General features: G+C 44.1%; 1 protein-coding gene across 6 annotated transcripts in view; it reads right to left on the bottom strand.

Annotated features, from left to right (window-relative positions):
• Positions 1–14,500: 14,500 nt before the first annotated feature.
• UBAC2 (UBA domain containing 2) overlaps positions 14,501–18,039 on the bottom strand; it is a 698,660-nt gene continuing 695,121 nt past the window's right edge. For all 6 annotated transcript variants that reach the window (XM_085622247.1, XM_085622244.1, XM_085622245.1 and 3 more), the window contains one exon: positions 14,501–15,114. In XM_085622247.1, the coding sequence (XP_085478373.1) occupies positions 15,007–15,114 (108 nt within the window). In that variant the 3' untranslated portion in view covers positions 14,501–15,006. The remainder of the gene's footprint in view (positions 15,115–18,039) is intronic.

Genomic DNA, 18,039 nt, shown 5'->3' with positions numbered 1-18,039 from the left:
ACTGCCTTCTACACTGAATTGGGTACAGCCTTAGGCTCAACGATAATGACGTTCGCAGATATCGACTTGTTCTTTGGGCTATGCCTGCCGGCTGATGTGTGGAAACAAATCCGGAAAGTTGACCACGCTGAGCCGTTCGGATATACCTGGGTACAACTCGATACCATAGATAAACAGCGAGAACCAGTACAGAAACCCCCGAAGGCCATCTTAGAGCTCCCAGACAAGATTGTACAAAAGCTGAAGACTCTAATCCCAGAAAGAAAGGTAGACTGGTCGATAGTGACGGCTTGCCGCCAGAAACCCCAGGAGGATGTGTCTGAATACTTCTCCCGATTCGAGACTGTGTTCTCCGATTACAGTGGCCAAGACATGACCACCGCAACCGGACATCACCTCTTTGTCCAGAATTACGTAAAGGGTCTGTCGCCAGAAGTTTCCCAGAAACTACAGACCAGCGAGAGTAGTTGGGCAGCCTCCAAACCCGCAGCAATTCTCCAGATGGCCCAATACTACGAAAACCAGAAGAACGAGAACGATAGGGCGTCGGAGAAGAAGAAAAAGGAATTAAAGGAGAGAGTGATGATAGCACAGTTGCAAGGGGTGACCATAGGAAGGGAACCCCCAAAAGAGAATTACCAACCGACCGCCCCTAGAAAGCTACCCCCTAGAGACCATACACCTACACCCTACAACGGACGGAGAGACTTAGATGGGAATCAATGTGCGTTCTGTAAGGGGTTCGGACACTGGAAATCCCAGTGCCCGGTCCTTTTGGAACTGAACAAAAATAGGGACCCCAATAGACACAACCGGAAGTTTGCCGATACCCACCATCAACGTCACCAAACTTGATTAGGATCACGTGCAATCGAACAACGCCATTTTTTTTTCTCAAATACACTGACCAGATCACTGATACGTACAACGCTTCAACAAAATAGTATGGTCAGACATTTTTAATAACTTGTAAGTATAACAACATTCCGGCAAAATGAACAGGTTAGAACATGTTTTAAACAACTATTTACATGACAGTCTGCTGCGACCTGCACCCCAAAGCATTTACGTCCACGTGACACCGTCCTCGCCTCTCCTACCTCGAAGTTGCAACATTGGCCTGTTTTGGGCGGTCCCTCTTAGTTGACTTTGGGCTATAAAAGCCATGCAAAAATCCCTTGACATCAGTGGCGGGCGATTGTGCGAATAGGCCGGAGGCTATACGAAGCGCCAAAGTTCTGGCAACACCAAGGCGGAGCCCGCCATGCTGTGCGGGCCTACCCGTCTTCTTTCTTCTTTCTTCAATAAGGGCTGATGCCCTGGCGGGGGGAGGCGACGCGGACGGACCTCCCCCACCTCCCCAGGTGGAGGCTCGCCAGCAGATGAGGGCACCCCAACCGCATCTTTCACACGTCAGCCAGCTGAGTTGCGCCCTGCCACTTCATTCGCCGTTCGGCTGAGCCGGCACCCCTGCACGCGGCCGCCAGGCAACCACCCAAGCACAGGGTTCACCAGGACTGCCGCTAGCACCCGACGCGGGGAGTGGGCCCCCGCAGCCAAGTAAGCAGGGGCCCACTCCGGTGGTGATACCATCCGAACTGCTGTTGTCGCTGCTACTGGAACCACTCCGGTGGCAATACCATCTGAACTGCCGCTGTAGCTGCTGTTGGCCCCTCTCCGATAGCCGTACCGAAGAGCTGCTGCTACTGCTGCCCTTGAACTCCGGCGGTTGACCCCTCCGGTTCCAGGCCTGGCCCACCGTGAGAAAATTCTGGACTCGAAAGCTTGTTTGCTAGGGCATGGGCCCCACCCTTGACAGAACGCTCCCCTCAGCCTTGCAGAATTGGTTGGAGTCATTTGACATTCGACTCCTGCGGACTTCCGGTAAGGACAAAACCACCGCCATTGCTCTTTTGCCCCCCCCCCCCCCCCCCGAGCGACGGCCACCTTGCCTCCGCTTGGTGCAGTGAAAAAGTAAAACGTCGGCGGAAGAAACCGCCTGCCGCCCCGCCCTAAGAACGAACCATGACATCGCTACAAGGTTGCAGTGACGCCATGCTGACGCAAAGTTGACGCTAACGAAGTTCTCGAACTACCGAAAGGAATTCTGGTTCAACTGCTAATTCATGGAAAGACTTAGACTGTGCACTGGCCCGACCCCGCCCTAAGATGGCGCTGATGTAGGAGTGGCCTACAACTCCTTGTGGCGTTCCAGTCACGTGACATTTGTGTTAAAAAGAGATATATATATATATGTATGCGATGCTTTCACACATGATGGTGGGGGAGAGGGGGGAACCGATTTTTATGTTAATCTAGTGTTGCTCATGTTGCCCGACGCCTCTCACACCGTGGCCGGCCTATAGCGGCTGTAGGCCCGTATTTCTACACTGACATTGTTTTAAATAAAGGGCTTCTTAAAAAGGAATTATGGAATCAGTGTCATGACTAATCATCTGGGTTGTTGAAGGTTTCTCTTTTAAATAAAAGATTGTCACTCCTAAGCGAAAGCATACAAATAATACAGACTCGATTTGCCTAAAATATTTTTTGTTTAACGGAATTTGTACCCATCACGCCTGCCCTTTTTCCAAGAATCGTCAAATCAATAATGAACTATAACTTAAGGTATACGTCGCACGCAAGGTATGGTATCTTGCACCATAATACACGACCAATTGAGAAATACATGCACGACCAGGGAACCCGAATTTAGGAGATGAATGAACTAGAGCATCTTTGCCTCGAACTAAAGAAAAATAGGTCCGTGGTATTACCCACCCCTGCGGCTAGCCTGGTACATGGTAGGTAGAACCTTTCGTGTCTGCGCGCGCTGGGGTATTTTGAATACTGCACCTCCCCTCCCCTCTTATTTTCCCCTCTATAGGTCACGACGAAGTTCCGACTGAAGAGTGGAGTGGACATGGACCACACCGAGTTCAACATCAGGGAAAACATAGACAAACGTTGTGAGATAGTGCGTAAAATTACAGACCATCATTGGGAACATGAAAAACTGTATGACTTGATTGTGCGTGTGTACTACGATTATACGATATGAATGTGTATGCATTTCATGTTTGGGTCACTTGAAGAGAGCGTCATTGTATGATTGAAGTGCTCGTCCACCGATCAAAGGGAGGAGAATAAAGGGTCAGACAACCCATGAGATAAACTACAAAATACTAAAGGTACGCAGCATGCATAGGAATAGAGGACAGGAAAGGAGAGGTCCCCGTGCTCAACACAGCCCTGAGTCTCCGTCTTGATGCATGTACTGTCACACCCTATCCGGCATTTGTGTGTACGTGACCACCGAATTTATGTCTTTTCCCCGCTTGTGTTTTCTTACATGGAACAGACCCATGCTACTCCATGTTGCGTGAGCACCAAGTGGCCTATTATCTTACCCATCTCTCTCTCTCTCTCTCTCTCTCTCTCTCTCTCTCACTCTCTCTCCCCCTCCCTCGCAAAAGGCTCTTTCTTGCCCTCTTTCTTCTTGAATAAATTAACGACATACACCTCTTTGGTAAGTGTATAATTGGCCTGAACACGGTGGTGTTCGAACAAATTGACAGAAACAAAAACGACCATACTTTACCACGTTACTACCTCTCCTTTCCGCGAACGTTAAGCCTAATCGGCTGAGAAGGAAAGGACAGGTAAGACGACTGATGTCTCCCAATCTGACCCTCAACACGGGGACTATATGTCAGTGGTTTTTGTTCTTAAAGGACACCATCTCCACCGCCCAGAATTACCCCTGACCAATTAGCCCGAAATAGAATGTCTAAAGCACCTTGTTCTCCCAAAGATAACTCCAGCCCTATACTAGCCGTCTCAGAGTATTCCGAACGAAACAGCTGATGGCCCTGTTTTAAACTGATAAAGGGTCACCTACTGTATGAAAAGGATACTCGTGAACGCATGACCGTAGCACCTCGCACTTACGGGTATTACCAAACCTTGTATTATAGGACACAGAAACTGACACCTAGAAGGCCAGATGATGGACAGGGACACCCACAGAACCCTGCACCACAGCTGTAATTTATAGATTAGTAACACGCACGTTAACATCAGAGTTAATAGACACCAATCATATAGTAACAGATAAGAGCATTTCCGCAACTACTCAGTGGTTGGGAGAGAGAATGAAGTATGTAAATGTCTTCCCTGCCAAAATCTCTAAGACTTTCGTTTCTTATAACCCATTCAAAGATAACCTGCAGCCATCGGAAGAGAGGGGTCGGACGTGACGCACAGTCTGGCTGCGGATCATAAAGCATCTATGACATCGACCAAAGGGGAGGCGACGAAGCAAAAAGGGTGTGAGACGAGACACCATTATCAGAACGATAAGCGCGAAGGGCTACATCGAGGCCCCTGCTCACTGACCAGCGTGCCTGAAGTCTCAACCCGTCGGGCCCGATTGATGGGCCCAGTGCTGAAAGATTCTGCTCTCCTTGGTCCGCATTTTTGATCCGATCCCACGCCACCCCATTCTCTCTTCCTCTTTCATTTGGACTATGACTTTGACCTACTACCGAAGAACAAAAGGCCGGCACCCTGTCTCAAAGTACCTGTGATGAACTGTGTTAAGGAACAGGGCTGTGATCAAAGAACAGTGAGTGGTCACACCCTGCCACGTGAGAAATCGGATTTGAGCTGGACCTTAGCTCCACCGCCGGTGCTCAACAGTGCCAACGAAAGAAGAACAACAATGAGAGCTTACCAGTGATAGCTCTTTATAAAATAAGGACACTGGAAAGAAGAACCCATGTCAAAGTTGAAAATCCTCTCCCAACCACCTTATTATATTAACTATCTTCTTATCAAGTTTTCATGATGTTGCATCAATCACTTCCAACTGTACACTGAGAAGTTAAGAAAATGTAACTTTGTATAGTAACATTCATACAACACCAGCCATGTACACGACTATACTGCAACTTCGAATGTACTTCCCCCTCGCCTACTTTATCAAACTGTATGAGACAATGTACAAGTGTGTCAGATTACTCCTGCCTACCCTAAAGACTCTGTATCTTTAAATGTATGACGAACATTGACGATACTGTAACTGAAAGGCTAACAAAGGTGAATATTGGCCGGACAAGCTGGCGAGATATGTTAAAAGGGAGGACTGTGGAAATTTAGCTTGCAAACTGAACATTATCTGCGCCATCTTGCCTCTCCCCAGCGCCACGCACAGCGAATGCACGGCCGCCATTTTAGGCACCCCACTCTCTCCCCACTCATTGTCAATCGCCAGCGCGGTCCCCTTGGCGCTGCGAGCATCCCCCGCGCGCTGGCCACCCCCGCTCTCTCATACAGGCCATAAACCCTCTCTTTCTGCGCGACCCTGCTACGGAACCACTTCCGACCGACAACCCATACATGGTCATGCCTCTCCTTTGATAACCCCCTTCCTCTGCGCCCCATTGTCTGAACTGGTCCCAGGCCATCACCTAGCCCTGCGGACGCAGTTTATTGCCCCTACTGTAAGGGAAACACCCCACATCAAAGGGATTACAGTAGATCAAAGCCCCTACTCCCTGAGACCCGACCGGTCACACACCCCCCCAGGAATTGGCGGAATACCCTGCTGCGCAATAGCCATCTCCTACTGTGGGTGGGGTGGGAACTCCTACTGTATCTATGTGTGGGATCGGATCTGAACCGGGGCTTCAGGGGATATTCCCCCCGTACATCAAGGGAATCTCAAGAATGTACTATGTGTAATAAAGCAATAAACCAGTGTATAAGAGACCAGGTCTCAGAGATGCAGTTAGAGCACCTCGTGACGATACCTTGCTGTCTGATCTGATGTGTTCTGCTCCGACGGAATAAAACTTTGTTTCCTGCCTTCCAGTCTCCGGCGCCTGCCTCTCTTATTGGTAAATTATCGAGTGGTATGAGAGGCGATTACCGCCGGGCAAATACTTGAAAGGTTATCGACTGAAACTGCCGCTACCATTTAACACAGGTATTAGATTCTCCAGTGCCATCTCCACATGTATGCAGGCAGCACCATGGCAGCTGTGAGCTGCTCCATTTGTGTCCCACAAAATCTTGAGGGTAAAGTAGGAACACAGCAGCTCCCCGTTTGCATTCAGCAACCAGCTTCTGAATCAACTGTAAGTCTCCCCACTTCTCAGTGGCCAACAGCATTTGTTGAGCCATGGAGGAGTGGTGCAGCTCACAGATGCCCCAGCGTTGTGTTTACATATGAAATCATGGTGCTGGGTCCACTGTGAGCTGTCTCGCTCTTCCATGACTCACAGCATTTTTGAGTCTAGAATAAAAGTACAGCAATGAACCTTTATTATATGACACAATTATACCTTCATTTAAGGATCTGCTTACTGATCAAGGTTGTGACTTCATTCTCTGTGAAACCGCAAACAAAGAGGTTAGCATATTTCGTCACAAGAACACTCAAACCATTAACACCACAGACAGGTGAAAAGCAGCAACAACACATGCGCATGGCTCTATTATCCGAATCACTAAATCATCTTGCAGTTTCAGAACTAAACAGTATTGACCAGGGTAACAATTAAGATAGGAGGACAAACACAAGTAAGATTTCTATTAGTGATGTTCTTGTATAAAAAGGAACGATGAAGCATACTTAGGAAGTCCAAAGAGAAGAACTCTCACAATCAATAGTAGTATGGCTGATGAGTGTCAGGTACAGACTGGGATAGATAATTCAGCAAGTTTGTGCTCGGTACAACGTGGATGGAATAACTCTTTATCACAAACCCAGTATGTTTATGTTGAAAAAAACTGTAGTTCTAATTCACATGCAATAGTCATTTACAGTCAACAAATTAAACATTAAAAAATTACAATTTCTGACCATCAGAGGCAATGTATAAAGTATTTGTGCAACACTTCAAAAAATAATAAAGTGAAAAACACAACACAAAAAGTATTTCAAATCAGATTAGAAATTTTTTGTATTTTTAATAAAAGACCAAAACGTCAAATCTGTAGAACCGGAAGATATGCAAGTTTAAACATTTCAGTGAAAATAGTGCCAAAAAGTACAAAGCGCCAATTGTAGATACATGGTGGTGCCGGACTGGGACAAAGTTACAAGTGCAGGCCATTCGCAATGGAGCACGGACAGGCTACAGGGACCCAGCAAAGCCTACTGAAGAAAGTACCTTATATCTGGGTTTGTAGAGCATTGCGTGAGTCCACGTCGAAGATGTGTCATGCAGCTGAAGGGATGCATTGGTTACAAGATACGGTGAAGATGTGGTGCAAGAGTCTGCTTCATAATTGAGGATCCAATTGATGAGAGCTTGCAGTGCAAAGTCCAACATCGAGGATGTATCATGCAGTTGAGGCGATGCGTCGGATCAGAGGCGCTGTGAGTGTGTGAGTGTGCAAGTGTGCGTTGTGGAGTCAGGCATCGTCAAGCCTGCCGTCGACAAAGGATGCGAGAGCCTGTACCGAGGATGTGTCGAGCAGGGGGTCTTTGAGACAGGGTGATCCCCACAGCAGAGGCGATGCGTCGTTCTGCTTGGGGTTGCACCACAGAGCATAGGAGATGCATCAGTTCTGCCGAGTCTAGAGGCTCACAGAGCACCTTTGGCCTTCTACCAAGGGTCCATGACTTGGGTGGCACCACTTGGGAAGGCAGATGGCAGAGTTAAGGTGCTGTGGTCGAGTTTGTTGGAGCCATCTGTCCCTGAGGCTCAAGTCAGGAGGCCAGCCAACTAGCCCTAGGAGTCACACTGAGGTCCTGGGTTCACCAGATGCAGGTCCAGTCCTTCTCACTCAAGCAAGGTGACAACAGGTCAGCACACCAGGGCAGCAGTCCTTCAGAGCAGCAGTCCAGCAGAGTGACAGTCATTTCAACAGCACAGCAGTCCTTCTTACTGACAGAGGATCCACAGGTCCAGAAGTGTACAGAAAAGTTGGTGTCTGAAGTCCACAATTTATACCCAGTTTTGCCTCGAAATGGGAGGAACTTCTGAAGAGGTGCCCCGCCTTCCTTGTCCTGGCTTCAGACTAACTACAGTATGTAGTCCTTTGTGTGGAGGCAGAACACTGCCTTTCGATTATAAGTAGGGCTGTTCCCAGTTCCTCCCTCTTACCCTGCCAGTGATGGCCCATCCAGGCACGCCTAAGCTCTCTACTGTGTGTGGCGGTCTAGGAGGTATACACAAAGCTCAACTGCCAACTACTTATTTCCATGACAGAAGATAATCAACACTGGAATTGGCTTCCAGGAGTTTTATCCAGTAACACATCGAACAACCTAAGACCGCTTTTACATCTTTAACAGTCAATTAAAAATTATATCCTGGAATGCTGCAGGATTACATAATTGTCCCCAGAAGTTTGATTATCTGTTCTCTCTGAATGCAGATGTGCTATGTATTCAGGAAACATGGTGCAAAGATTCTCTTTATGGGGGGAAAAATTATTTTGTATTTGAGGCCCCTGCCACACCCTCAAAAAAAGGGCACGCGAAAGGAGGAATAGCCTGTTTTTTATCAAACACATTACAATGGCAATTTTCCCATTATAAGGACACTAGTAATCTTTTTCAATCAATTACTATTAATAAGCTAGTGTCCACAGGTAGACGGTCCTCTCTTGTAATTCTTAATGCATATATACCACCTGAAGAGATTTTTAATACCGTTCTGAAGCGAATGTTTTCTTATGTCAAACAACTACTAGAGCTCGATCACCCCCCATATATTTTACTTATGGGTGACCTAAATAGTAAAGTGTCCACTTCGAGTATAGACATGTTTAGAAGTAAATTTAAGGAAGAAGCATACAATATACCCCAAGCAATCTTTCCTAGTAAAATGAAAACTAACAAAAGAGGAAAGATATTACTTGAAGAACTTAGCTATGTAGAGGGGTTAATTGTAAATGGTATGATGCCCTCTGACACTCCGGCTAAGTTTACACATAATTCCTTTAGGGGTGAATCTATCTTGGACTATGTAATTACGGATTTTGATTCATTTTCTTATGTTCAGGACATGGTGGTCTCTCAATCTTGTTTGAGCGATCATAATGTGATTAATATAATAGTTTCAATACAAACCCCAGATACTGAATCATGGTCTATAATTAATAAAGGTGTTTCTATTCATTGCAAGTCTGGAAGGTGTTTCTGGGACCCTTCCACTATGAAAGATGTACAAAATATTCTCGCCCAAACCTTACTTGAACTAGATGATTGGCAGGGTAGGGAATTTTCATGTTTTGAAACTCTTAAGGAAACCCTTACCATGAGAGCTAGGAAATTAAGTAAACCTAAAAAGCCATATCTCCCTCCTAGTTTATTATTACCCCTAAATAAGGAAATAAATAAACTCGTAAGGCAACAGTTCATTAGTAGAACTAAGGAAAATGAGTATAAGATAGCCTTATTAAGAAGAAGGAGAGCTAGACTTAGAATCAAATTAAAAAGAGAAAAAGAAGATTCTCTCTGGATCAGGTTAAGAGAGGCATCGGCCTCTAATAAATCTAGAGAATTCTGGACCCTAATAGGGAAAGGATGTGGGGTAAGAACTTCCCCTATCCCTATCTCTATTGCTGAAAATGTCTGGATATCATTTATATCCAGTTTGTATGCTTCTAATAATGTAGAGGGGGACAGCTGGGATTCAGCCCTAAATAGTCAGCCTAATATAGAGCTCCCATCTGAGAAAACGATCGCTTCGGTGATAAAGAGTATGAGTGCGTCCGGAGCTATGGGCCCGGATGAGCTGCCCAGGTCTATAATAAAGCAAGACGTTATATCCTGGAGTAGGATTCTCCTTCCAGTATTCCGTGCATGCTTTTTACAGAGATCAGTCCCTAATTCTTGGAGGGGAAGTATATTAATCCCGATATTCAAAAAAGGAGAGAGGGATAGCCCTGGGAACTATCGTTTAATTGCTCTTTTAGATTCGATAGGGAAAATTTTTGCAAAATGTCTTTTGATTTTAATCTCTGAATGGATGGAAGCGAATGACATCCTACCTTTGGAACAAACTGGATTTCGTAAAGAGCATGGTACACTTGATAACTTAACAGCATTACAGGTGATTGTCGATAAATATGTACGTGTTCGCGGTGGTGGAATATATGCGGCATTCATTGATTTCTCCACAGCGTTTGATAAGGTCGACCGACCAACCCTGTGGAGAAAACTCGCTATTCTAGGGATGCCGTTATATTTACTCGAACTTGTAAAAGCCCTTCACTCGAATACGTGGTGTAAGGTATTACAAGGTGGAGAAAGAGGTTTGTCTCAATCTATTCCCTCACCTAATGGGCTGAAACAAGGGTGCATATTGGCCCCTATATTGTTTTCTCTCTATACGGCAGACCTTCCTTCTTCCATTTCAGTGTGCGGTGGGATAGCCCCGATAATTGGAGGATCTCCTGTATCAATTTTAATGTATGCAGATGATATCCTCATATTAGATTTAACTCCGAAGGGCTTGTCTAACCGCTTATGTGCATTAAATCAATTTGCAGAAGCAAATTTCATGAAGATTAATGCTTCGAAAAGTAAAATCATGTGTATTTTTGGAAAGAAAAAATGTAGGTCTGTAAATTATGGATGGGCCATAGGCGGACATAAGTTAGAGGTGGTAAAAACCTACACCTTTTTGGGTAAAATAATCTCGGCAAACTTAAGTGAGAAACTCCATACAGATCATAACTCGCGTAAAGCATTAGCCCATGGTATGGGATTATGCTCCTTGTACAAGGCTACAGGGAAGAGACACCTTACACTATTTATGGAGGTATTTAGGGCAAAGATCCCTGCAACTTTATTGTATGGGTTAGAATTAGTAGAGTTAAAACACTGGGGATTTTTACATAGAATGGAAGGAAAGATATTAAGAAGAATTACTTCCATTAATACAGCTTGTTCTGTATCCTCATGTAGATTGGAGTTCGGACTCCGAAGTTGTTGGGTACAGGGGCTGATAGCTCTGGTAAGGTGGGTAGCTTGCATAGCTAGAGGTAAAAAGGATTCCTTACGGGAAGCCATAAAAAATGAGCTTCTGGGCAATTTCAATGAGTTTTCCCTGTTAGTAAAAAACTTTAGAGAAGCAGTAATTCTGTTAGAGTTGGATGTAAGTACTCTGTTCCTACTTACTCCCTCTGAACTAAAGTCTAAATTAAAAAATGCATCTTGGGAGCTCAGTTATAAATTGGATATGATTGCCCAACAAGGAAAATCGAAAAGGCAACTTCTTTTAAACACATATACATTAAAGCTGCCACAACAATACCTCACATGGAATATCCCCCACAGAGTCCGTAGGTTATGGTACCTGTTAAGACAAGATTTGCTTCCATTAAATCAACTTTTAGCTAAATGATTTGGTGTATCTCCTATATGTAATCTTTGTCATAATGCTGTACAGGATCGTAATCACGTTCTGTTTATCTGTCCTGCTTTACGCCCATTGCGTTATAAATGGTTGAAACCTATTTGTTTACAATTAGGAATTTTAAATGTAAACACTTTTTTTCATGCACTTTACTGTCCTCCAAATGAAATGTTCTGTTTTAAAGTTTTTAACTTTTTTAAAGGTTTTTTAAATATTTATTGAATGAAATATAGAGAAATATCTGTCAATTGTCTGACCAGTGTATATGATGTATCTTCTTCTCAACTGTTTGTCTGTGATTTTATTGTAAGTATTGTTGTATAATTGTGTCTTTATTTTATGTGGTCCTCTTTGAGAGCCAAAACATAATAAACTTAAATTTGAAAATTTGAAATTTGAAATTTGCCAACTACACCCAGTCATGTGACCCAGAGACAGGCTGCAGGCACCAAATGGCTAAGGCAGGAAAATGCCTATTTCCTAGAAGTGGCATTTACAAAATTGTTACTTAAAATTCAACTTCACCATAAGTTAGGATTTTTTCATTGCTATCTCTAAGACACCAAACATGAATGAGTTACCTGTTTCCATTTGGAAGTTACTGCTTATTAAATGCAATACGGTAATTCCAATGTTGTTCAGAGGGAGAGGTAGGCCTTGCAGAAGTGAAAAATGAATTTAAGGGTTTTCAATACTAGGTAGAGCCAGACTGGGAACCCAAAGGAGCCCTGGCAAATTTTGTCAGGCCAGCCCTCGTATGGTGCATCGTGAGTGTGCTTGACCACTACAAGGAAGGTGTGAAGGGGTTCTCCCCCCAAGAAAATCTGGGGAAACATTGTGCATTCTACAAGACTTTACTCAACTGTATTAGCTTTTAAAGCATATTAAAGGATGACCTTAAAGTGCACCAGGATTCAACAACCTTTGTTGCGACTCTTCAATGATTTCCTCACTATCCCCCTCCAACAGTGCCTCTCATCTCTCCATAACCCCTCTCTCACATGTGTTTTATTTGTTTTATAGCACCTCTCATACCAGTGTAAGGTGTTGGAGCACTTTACATCACACACAAATATAGAGACAATGAATAATATGTGTATAAATCAGAGTACAGACAATTTTACAAAGGGAAATGAAAGGTGTAGGATTCACACATCATCCATACTGGATGACATTTTAAAGAGTGCTTGGTATGGAGAAGTACAAACCCAGGATTCAGAATGTAACACAGTGGTTAGGTTTGGCTTTCCTGATAAGAATTAATTTCTACCCAAAGAAAAGAATAATGAGACACGAAAAAATATATAACCAGTACCATGTAGTTTGTATGTAGCTCTTTGATGACACTTCATAGCTCCCTGTGTTAGATTATGATTGTAACTTATGAACTGCAAGGTAACAAAGGGTATCTGTGTCAAAAGAAGTAACCCATTAAGCAATGCACATAAAATACTGTTCTGTGATTTGCATAGTACATGTCCTTTGCAGCAAGCATATTAATTTTCTGAGCTACCTTTGATGAGTCAAACCTGCCACTAGACAAAACTCTGATCTCTCTTTTGAAGGTACATTAATCACCTGAGTTGTCTTGACACTTTTATTGTTGCCTGAAAACTACTGGTTATAGAAGGAACTCTCCAGCGCATACTTTCAAAATGCTGCACAGCTACAAAAATGGCTCTTGGTAATAAAACTGCTCCCCCTCCCCCACCTTTCCAGCCACACAGGGAAATCCCAGATGCTCGGTCGACCAGTCCAGCTTTGATACTAGGACTTGTAAAGCTTAAAAGTACATGCGCTACTTTTTAAATACATTTCACCCTGCCCTCTTGTCTGTCCAGGGCCTATCCCAGGGGTGAATGACACAGGACGCTGGTGGTGGGGTGGGGGGGGCGGGGGGGGGGGGGAGGGGGGAGGGGAGCGCAGGGGAAGCATGGGCTGCATTGCCAAAAAAAAAAGTAACACTAACCTTGCCACCACTGGGTCCTGTGTCTACTCTCCTGCTCGCCTGTGTCCGACTCCAAATCGGAACAGGAAGCAGGCAGCCAGGCTCCCACTCCTAAGCCAATCACAACGCTGCAATGCAGCATCGTAAATTGATCTGAGCACTGTGACATGGCGCTCAGCCAGGGGCTGTAGGGGTGGGCATGTTCTCTATGCAGGCTGTAACGCAGCCTGCATGGAAAGGGGGAAAGAGCGCATGACTGTTTTGGGCGAACCGAGAGGGACGACCAAACGGTCATTGCACACAGGAGTATTCTACCACTCCTCCCCTGCAGCTCTGACCTGCCCCCTCAATCAATGCCTCAGCAGGAGGACAAAATAAAATGATAATAACATTCTGTTATTATCATTTAATTTATTGCTTTCTTTTGCTGCTTTCTGGCAGTGAGGCGACACTCCTCTGCCTTAGCGGAGGAGCCGCAATGGGCCTAGCCTCGGGTGACTTATACGTATTAAAAAGGAAGATTTGGGCCTGGCAAAAAGGTTTATTTTGCCAGATCTCGATGGCAGTTTAAAACTGCATACACAGGCTGCAATGGCAGTCCTGAGACATATTTAAAGTGCTACTTAAGTGGACAGCACAGTCAGTGCTGCAGGACCACCAGTAGCATTTAATTTTCAAGCCCTGTGGCAGGTAGTGACACTTTACTAGGGACTTACAAGCAAATTAAATATGCCAATTGGATATCAGCCATTTCTACTTTGTCTTAAGAAGAGAGTACAAGCACTTTAGTACTGGACAGCAGTGGTAAAGTGCGCAAAATTCTAAAGCCAGCAAAAACAAAATCAACAAATAAGAGGGTTGAAGGCAAAAAGTTAAGGGAAAACCCACGCAAAGAATTCCATGTATAACAGTCCAGCACTAGTAGTACAATGTGCTGTGGCTCTCAAATCGCACAGAGCCTCCAAGATGCTCCGTTCAGTAAGCTCCAGTGCCGTCAGTTCAACTTAAATGGTAATTGGTCTGGTTCAGTTTCGCTTCTGCCGGAAGGACTGTAGCTTCATGTGTGCTTTAAACCAGGTCGCTGCAGACTTTATTCTCAGGATTGTGATTGGCCGTCCAAGTGCTCCACTGAATGTGCTAATCTACATAACACATGACAAACTACGTAATATTTATTAAAATTAACCACACGGTTCTTTTAATTCCATTCAGACACTTTCAGAATGGCATTTTAAGTTCCCTTTAAACATATATTTATTGATAAACCTGAATCAAAACAGTATCGAACCTCATAATATGTGAAAGCAGCATTTGCATTTTGGCTTCGCAGTGCAGTTTGTTCTGGCAATAGAACTTATTTTCCCCACACACACAATTAGGAACGAGAATACAAATCCCAATGTCTATTTTAAATATTTTTTAAAAAGGACATTTTTTTTCAAAAATAAATAGCAACAGCCATCTGGAGGTACGATTTTGAAAATGTGCAGGAAGAATCATCTTCGTGGGTCTATCTATTTTCAACAGAGGAATAATAGATGTCCGAATGTGACACATAATCAAATTTCTAATGCAAATCCGCCGGATGGACAAATACACCTTCTGCGGTTCTCATTATGTCTGGTAGCTGAACGTCATCAAACGGAAGTGAAGTAATAGTGACTGTTTCACTCGGTATTAGTGCTGCAGTAGAGAGTTGGAAGCCCTGTTGATGTCGTTGTTAGAAGCCCTCAGTGCTGCCAGTGCATCAGCTCTGGAAAAACCCATGTCCATGAGTTGGGCAACCTAAAAGAGAAAAATAGGTTAAGGAAATAATTGGAAATGTTTTCTGAGTAAGGGCAGTGTCAAGATAATGCTTCCAGGAAGTATTTTACAGGATTGCGGACCTTGTGCTCAAATTCTAAAAACAGAAAACATCTTATAATCATTTTGGTCAATCTTCGGCTCATTAAGGCCACGGCATTAAAATAATCGCAGGATAGGAGGTAGGATTACTCAGAATGTATTTTAAGTGGTTAATGGGTGGTTTAATAAAATCTTCGGCTCATTAAGGCCACGGCATTAAAATAATCGCAGGATAGGAGGTAGGATTACTCAGAATGTATTTTAAGTGGTTAATGGGTGGTTTAATAACAAGTGGTAGCTTATTTTGGTTAATTAAAACCATCGACAACAAAATCACGAGTTTAAGATCACATAATAGTCATTTAAAAATGGTACATACACGTGCACATAGGGGGATGAAAAATCTTAGGGGGTGGTCTCTCAACGGGGCGTGGTCAATGTAATTAAGGGCGTGGCTTAAAACACTGTAAACTAAAAATCTGTACTTAGCATAGTGTGCCGCCCGACCTGTATGTTGCTGTTTCTGTCAATGCATCCAGATACACGATACAAGTAACATCATACCTACAACAAGCTAGTGCTATTGGCTTTGTCAATGGTTGTTAGCAGTGCTTTAAATGGGCCGGTACTCACTGGTACTGAGTACCGGCACTTCTTTGATTTATCGTTCGGAGTACCGGCACTTCTCCACTGCCGAGGAGAGTACCAGTACTCATGAAAAGTAAGGCTCATTGCCTGTGCTGGTGAGCAGGAGTGGAACATGTCTCTGGCAGCCAAGGCACCGCTTCTGCAGCCCCCCATCTGAGCTATTCAGCAGGGCTCATTTGAATAATGTCCAGCTACTCACCATCACCCTGTGCTTGACAGAGTGGGGTCCATTCAGGCCCTGTGCTGGCAATCACATTCACACCATCCTGTGCATTCCTGCAAGCACAGGAATCATGTCAATGCCGTGGCAGTGGCACCAGGCTACAGCCAGTTCGGCCCTGGTGGCAAATAAAAAAGCCACGGTAGGTGAAGAGTATAGCATGGCTTTAATCATACCATAGTATTTTGTGTGTATGCTTATGTTTGTGTGTGTGCCTGTTTTTGCAAGAAAAAAGTGAGAGAAAGAGAGAATCCAGACACTCTCAGGAGGTATTTTAAAGAAAATGGGTGGCACTTTGTACATGTCTGCTCAACGACAAAGATTCATTAATAATGTAAAAGGGAGGGTGGGTGAGTGAGTGAGTGGATGAGTGAGTGGATGAATGAGTGAGCAACGGTGGATGTATGGATGGATGGATGAATAAATGGATGGATGAGTGAAAGCATGCATGGGTGAAAGAGGGTGGATGATTGGATAAAAGGGCGGATGATGGGTGGATAAGTGAAAGATTGGATGGATGAATGAAAGGAAGGGAAGATGGATGAAAGGGTGGATGATGGATGAGTGAAAGGAGGGATTGAGTCAAAGGGTGGATGGAATAATGGAGTGAAAGGTTTGATGGATGAGGGAAAGGGTGGATAAAGAGATTAATGAGTGAAAGGATGAATGGATAGGTTTAGAGATGGATAGGTTTGGATATGAAGGGTGGATAGACGGAATGGTGAAAAACTGAATGATGGATGAAAGACTGAATAGAGGATAGAAAGTAAAGGTTAAATGGTGGACATCAGCAGGTAAATGGTAGGATGAATGAATGAATGAATGGATAGATCGACGGAAGAGACAAGAGATATCATCTGGGGAGGGTCATGATGAGTTGCTTCCTTTGCTTGGTGACATAAGTGCTTTGGTTCGACGTAGGGGTATTTTCAGTTTCTTCCTACTCGCGTGCTCAAAAATATATAGTATTGTGCCAAACAGCAATTAACAGTATGACATTAAGAAGGTGCAACTATTGCAAAAAAAGGAAATATTAACATATTATCACATTTCTCTTTCATATTGTGCAATTAGATAACCTGCTTTGTTTATATAAACACATTTCTCATGTGTTTTGGTATGTGCTGCAACTAATATAGAAGTTGTTAAGTATCATCATGTCTTGCCCTTAGCCCCGCCCCTAGCCCCGCCCACTCACTACAACTCTAGCTCATTTTAGTGAGTACCTGCACTTATTTTTTCCCATTTAAAGCACTGGTTGTTAGCTTCTTTCTGAAGATAAATAAGCAGCAACTATGGCTAGTATATAATATTGAAAAAGCTTCCACTTAAAACTCTGGTGACACCACGACAATGTTGCTGCTCCCGAGTTTCAAAAAGAAAAGGGAAATCCAGAGAGAAAATGACTCTCTTTATTTCCCTTCCCCTACAACGCTCACCTGCCATGACGTCATGCCGTAACTTCTTCACTAGTGGGAAGTGAGCAGTGTGAGCACGCGCACATCATGTGCCTGCTGTCACTAAAGTCCGAAAAAAACGGACCGCCCGTGCCAGGCACAAAACAGAGTCCAATGGAGACCCTTTTCGAGGCCTCCTTTAAAAAACTGCCGGTGAGACCCGGCCCAATTAAAACCTTACTGTGAACGGCGTTCGCTTGTCGAGTTACCTTTCATAGAATCAAAGGAACAAGTAGTTCGCTGTCTTTGCTATTATCCTGTCAACACGATGAATGTATTTAATAAATCTTGTCACTGCTTAAGGGTGGACGCCCTACTGCAAGCAAAACATAATAGCATGACGAGAAGTGCGCGTGCCGAACTAGCTAAAAACTAGGGGTGGGCGGAATTTGCGAAATTAACTTTCGCAAATTATCGTGAAAATGTTTAAAATTATCGCAAACAAGCAGAAATATCGCGAAGATGCGGAAGTTTTTTTCCGGCATGTTCGCGAGATTTTCTGCATGGTTGCGGGTCGCCAACTTACCCATGTGGTTGCTT

Source organism: Triturus cristatus, chromosome 8 (assembly GCF_964204655.1).
Source record: "Triturus cristatus chromosome 8, aTriCri1.1, whole genome shotgun sequence".
Lineage (NCBI taxonomy): Eukaryota > Metazoa > Chordata > Amphibia > Caudata > Salamandridae > Triturus > Triturus cristatus.
The sequence above is the reverse complement of the archived record's forward strand: the minus strand, read 5'-3'. Positions and strand labels throughout refer to the sequence as shown.